Raw genomic sequence first — 5,867 nt, 5'->3', positions numbered from 1 at the left:
ATTTCTGGATGCTACTGGATGCTTCCAGATGCTTCTTCTGGAAACTTCTGGAAACTTCTGGATACTTCCTTTAATTATTAAAAAACTTCCGTGACGTTGACACGGACAAGACTTAAGAAAATGAAACAAACCAAAAAAGTTGCACTTGTTTTGTCCGCTGCAAAATGGCACTTGTCAACGAAATTCTGCCTGTGTACTGTCACCTGCCAGCTGATTGCTCATGTCATGGCATGCTATGACTCCAGACTCCTGAACTGTTTGCTGTGGTAGTATAGTTCGTTTCGTTTTTAAGACATGTAAAATTAGGAACACTTTTTAGCATTGTTCGATGTTGGTTGTAAATGTTTTGTCCAATACTGTATATATATATCCATATTTTGGGTATGTCCAGCGACGCATATTGATAAATGAAGAAACAGAAATGACAGATTGATAAAAGAAGAATGACATATTGATAAATGAAGAAACTGAAAAATTATTTTGAAACATTCCTTTTTTTATGACATAATGAAAATAAGCTTTTAAGGGGGGGGGGGGGGGGTACTTGCAGTGTTAAAAAAAGTTTAGTTTAAATATATATACTTTGATATATATAAATGGATACTTGCCCTGGAGTTTATATATTTTGTTAATGACAACTAAAGTAGTGAAAGAAGGAAAGCAAAAAGCAGTTATTAAAATACAGGCATATGAAAAGCCACTTAAATGTAGTTTTAAGAAGCCTGTTTGTTGCAGAGGAGTTTCCAGAAAGTGTTATACTTGAATCAAGCTTAAAATCAGCTAATGAAAAGTTATCAGATAAGTTTTATTCTGATACTATTGAAATCATATTTATTGTAGGATATTATGGTGTTTATAAAGAAGCAATGGAATGGTTTTGTGAAGAAATTTATTTAACAAAAATAGTTTTTGATTGTGAAGTCTTTTATCCAATATTTGATGAAAGAAAATTCAGAGATAGATGTTGAAGGAATTGATAAAAATGTCAAAATAGAAAATGGTGTGTCTCATACATTCCATATTTAATCTTCTAGTTATAATGTTTATCACAACTGAATTTTGATAAATACTATATGGTATCTTACAGTAGAATAAACAATAGCTTATCTACTTGATAAACGTATATTTGTGCTTTCTAGAGGAATTTTCTAAAAAAAGAATTTTTCATTGGATATCCCCCATACATTTATACATACATACATTCATTTTTATATATATATATATATATATATATATATATATATATATATATATATATATATATATATATATATATATATATATATATATATATATATATAAAATACATGTATACCTACATATGTACATTAGGGGTATAACTAAAAAAAAAAAAAATTGGAAGTTTTTTGTTTTCCATGCCACTCTGATAGAAAAATATCATTTTTAAATGTAAATTACCATTAGAAAGTGTTAAATATTAAAATAGATTACCCTCCAGCTAAAAACTCTTTTCTCATCTTTTTTTAGTATTAGTTTAATGTAAAAGTTTTAATTCATTATTAGTGCCATTTTACTACTTATATGCATGCTTTTTACATTGTCTTTCATGTATAAAATATTTATTATTTCCACCTTTTGTTACTTTATAAACTTCTTTTGATAGCCTAACTCATAAGATCTGTTTATTTGTAACAAATTAACTATTAAATTCTAATTTGATGAGATTAAAATCAAGATAACTATAAATAGTCATCCTTAACAGTTGAATAAGAAAAAATACTATGAAGATACTAATATTTAATATATTATTTTAATATTGAATAAGAATAAAATACTATGAAAATACTAATAAGAACAAAAACTATGGGAATAAAATTTTGTGAAGTTTAAAGTTTTGGTAAATTTACTTGTTACAGGCAGATTAAGAAAACAGGAAGCTTCCCTAAAGTAATTTTCAAAACTTTGACAAATATTTGTAATGCAAAATGGATGAGTTCAGCAATTTATGCTTAGCTTGCTTATATTCTACTTTCAGAATAGTCATACAACAGTCAGTCATCAAGTAACTTTGTTAGTGGCACATGGTTTTTTGGACTGCTAAGCCAACTCCAATTCAGCAATCAAATTTGTGCTGAATTAAACTCATACAAGATTTACTTTCATTGTGTAAAAACATTTAAAAAGTTTATATTAAATTTCTTTTGACAAAAAAACACTAAAAAACCTATGTCTGTATTTTTGTCCATGTTTTTATTTCATAAAAAAGCCTATTTTGTACTTGTAAATTTTTCAAGAGTGCAATTGGTATTTTCTTGATACATGCAAAAAATTTTTGCAAAAAATATCCCTAATGTACATACATACATACATACATACATACATACATACATACATACATACATACATACATACATACATACATACATACATACATACATGCATGCATGCATGCATGCATGCATGCATACATACATACATACATACATACATACTTCACTATTTTTATTTATTGTTTTTTTTAAAACGTTAAAACTCTTTAAATTTAGTTAAAAGTCTTTAAATGTTTTAAAATCATTTAAATTATTTTATTTGAAGCTTTTGACATCTTTTTTTATGTAAATTCTAGTTTAGAATGAGTTAACATGGAATTACATTTTCTTGGCACTGGCTCTGCTTATCCATCACCAAATCGAAGTTCATCATGCTTAGCCTTGCGTCATGATGGCGATATTTGGGTATTTGATTGTGGGGAAGGCAGTCAAATTCAATTTCAAAAAAGTCAACTAAAGCCTAGTCGAATAAGCAAGATTTTCATCACTCATTTACATGGGGATCATGTTTTCGGATTGCCTGGTCTCCTTTGCACTATAGGGTTCAATCAAGCTGATATACATAGTCATGTTGATATATATGGGCCTGTTGGTTTAAAAAATTTTGTTCGGTCAGCATTGCTGTTATCATATTCAAATCTTAGTTTTAGCTATTCTGTTCATGAACTTCTAATTCCATCTATTTGTGGTAAGTAACTTGGGTTTACCTTTAAGAAGTTCTAATTAATTGAATCAAAATCCGAAAGAAATATGGTTGGTTTAATTTGTTAGCCTTCTTTAAAATAGGAAATAAAAAAAAAAATTTATTTTAAGGTCCCGCTTGTAATGATCTTAAAAACAGCTTAATTCCAGATATTTCAAAATTTGAGCTCCCAATCCACCCTAACGAAACAATGGGAAAAGAAATTAACTTTGAAAGTGAGGGATATTTTGATGTGTGTAGTAAACGTTCATTAATAGTAAAAGCTGTCCCTCTTAAACATTCAATACCATGTGTTGGTTACGTTTTAACAGAAAAAGATCTTCCTGGAAAGCTTGATGTCTGCTTTTTAAAATCAAAAGGTATACCAAGTGGACCGCTATTTGGAAAACTAAAATCAGGAGAATCGGTTACGTTACCCAATGGAGATGTTGTTTTTCCCGAGGATTGCTTGGGACCTTCAAGGAAAGGAAGAAAGTTAGTCATATTAGGAGATACCTGTAATAGCGAAAATATTGTCAAATTTGGTTGTGATCCAGATATTCTCGTTCATGAATCCACTAATGAAAATGCTGATGAAATAAAATCAGTTGAACATGGGCACTCTACAGCAGGTTTGTCAATAAATTTGTTCAAAGATGTTAATCATTGTCATTTTCTAATGATTATTACATTTATATTTGTAACTGTTATAATTATTCATTTATTTATATTTCTTAGGTATGGCAGGTCGATTTGCTACTCTTATCTGTGCTCGGACACTTGTCATTACTCATTTTAGTCAACGTTACAAAGCAGGAAACGATGGAACGAGATCAGGTGAAGAAAGTGTTGAAAAGCTAGTAAAAGAAGCTAAAGACTACTTTAACGGTGAAGTTGTTGCGGCTGACGATTTACTTGTTATTCCTGTTCTATTCCGTGAATAATATGTGTTTCAAGTTAATTTTTAAAAAGTGAATTAGTTGGATTGGACGTATGAATTATGATCTTCCACAAGCGAAAATAGGGTGATTTCGTACATGAAATTTCGGGCAAAAGTAAAACAATAAGATACATTATTTTAATATCAAGAACCGTCACTTTAGTAATGTATTGGGTAAAAAGTTTCAAACAATGGATTCGTTTGTAAAATGATCTATTTATAGTCAAGTTATGTAGGGTAGGTTTGTCATTTAAGGGGCGAATTCGTCAGTTCCGCTAATCTAGTTAAAGAACACATTTTATGACTGCATATTGTAACTAGACATATAAACTAACTTTAAGAATTTGCAAGACTTTAATCGTTTGCACACAAATTATAAATGTATCCACTCTAGAATATCCTTCACATGCCCATTGGTTAAAACTCAAGAATAGAAGCTAATCTTCATTCCAAATGGCTGCAAAAACTACCAAATTTCCTTGGCTAATTTGGATCAGTGGAAAAAAAGGACTTTATTTTCAATTTGACTGCTTTACTTTCATCTTTTTTGACTTGTGTTTGATATTAACAGCATTATTATGATAAATTTCGGTCTCCTTGCTGAATATTTGTTTTATGAAGCATTTTTATCTTTTGTATTCAAAAGCTTTTACGGCAATTTATAGAGGATACAAACCACATTCAGAAAAACATCTACAACTAATCCTCTTTTTTTAACTATATCAGCCCATTTTCTGTTAAAAATGATTATTTTTTGATACCTCACGCTATTGGCAATATTGACATTTGCCAATGGAAAAAGAATTGACATTTGCCAAAAGAAAGTTCTATCGAAGTTTCAGGCGAGAGCATCACTAAAAAAAAATAAAAAACATTTTGGAATTTCGACAAAATCTTTTATATTTGATATATATACTGCTAAATTATGTTACTAGATTTAGAAAATATATATCGTCATATTGACAACGTAGATGAGTTCAGGAGAGCCTTTTTGGATTATAAATGTGTACGAGTAAATAAGAATTATATAGTTTATAAATTATTTATGAATTTAGCAAGTATACATATAATGATTTTTAAAAGTCTAATCAAAGCTTAAACTACAAATGAGTTTATATAAATCAATATTTCTTTTATTAACTAAATGTATTCGTATCAATCATTTACTGCCCGGTCTTGAAAGTTTGATAAGCTAATTAAGATCATGTTTTGAAATATTAGAAACTGGAAATTCAATTTCATTAAACGTTTTATTGCCTAAATGTTCTTGATAAGTCGCTGGATGGTCCGGATGCCACCCGTGTCTTACTAGACATAGTACAGAGAGTATTAATCACTCGAAATAGTAGTTGTCTTCATTTTTAATACTTATATCTGCTCTTTTTGGTATGTATGATGTCTTTAGACATGCCTCTTCTCAGAAGGTTCGATTTTCAAAGATTGAAACATTTATTGAGTAACAACTACTGACGTATCAGCCAGACCCCTTATTCACATATTTATCAAGATAGCTTATGATTATAGCTTAGGATCCCTCCAACATATCTTTTATTTTACTTTTCTGCAAGATTGGTTAGGTTTTGGCTCTAAGGTAAGCAGCTTTGGTTATCTAAGATGGTGTGGCATTCTCGTCTAAGACTTGATCCATATTGTAAGCATCGTTTTGAGCTTCACTTGCAACACAACAGCTAATAGTTTTTACAATGTCTTCTTTATTGATTAAAACAATTTCTAAAAGCTCTTTCTTATCGATTAAAACTACAACGCTATTAACAGCTGCAGATGTCGATAAGAGATCAGAGTTTTCTATTGCGCTAGCTGTATTCTCAGGTGTGTCTTTGTTGATAACAAACAGGTCAAAATCTCGTATACATTTATCATAACACCCTTAACAAAATTTAACATAAAACTTTTTTTTTTTTGTAACTGAGATCTAAAACTGTGCGTTCTGAGC

General features: G+C 29.6%; 1 protein-coding gene across 1 annotated transcript; it reads left to right on the top strand.

The window, feature by feature from the left end:
* The first annotated feature begins 504 nt into the window (after positions 1-504).
* LOC149890236 (zinc phosphodiesterase ELAC protein 1-like) lies at positions 505-4,615 on the top strand. The gene is made up of 4 exons (XM_090084043.1): positions 505-1,000; positions 2,588-2,979; positions 3,105-3,605; positions 3,712-4,615. The coding sequence occupies exons 2-4, from the start codon at positions 2,604-2,606 to the stop codon at positions 3,915-3,917; spliced, it is 1,083 nt and encodes a 360-aa protein (XP_089940169.1). The 5' UTR covers positions 505-1,000; positions 2,588-2,603; the 3' UTR covers positions 3,918-4,615.
* Positions 4,616-5,867: the final 1,252 nt, after the last annotated feature.

This window comes from Hydra viridissima, unplaced genomic scaffold, assembly GCF_058129835.1.
Source record: "Hydra viridissima isolate aposymbiotic clone 2 unplaced genomic scaffold, HvirCarnegie_v1 scaffold_4, whole genome shotgun sequence".
Lineage (NCBI taxonomy): Eukaryota > Metazoa > Cnidaria > Hydrozoa > Anthoathecata > Hydridae > Hydra > Hydra viridissima.
The sequence above is the reverse complement of the archived record's forward strand: the minus strand, read 5'-3'. Positions and strand labels throughout refer to the sequence as shown.

Coding starts and splice junctions, on each gene's coding strand:
- LOC149890236 (XM_090084043.1), top strand. CDS start 2,604: ATGGAATTACATTTTCTTGGCACTGGCTCTGCTTATCCATCACCAAAT. Junction 2,980..3,104: donor TCTAATTCCATCTATTTGTG/GTAAGTAACTTG, acceptor ATTTATTTTAAG/GTCCCGCTTGTAATGATCTT. Junction 3,606..3,711: donor ACATGGGCACTCTACAGCAG/GTTTGTCAATAA, acceptor TATATTTCTTAG/GTATGGCAGGTCGATTTGCT.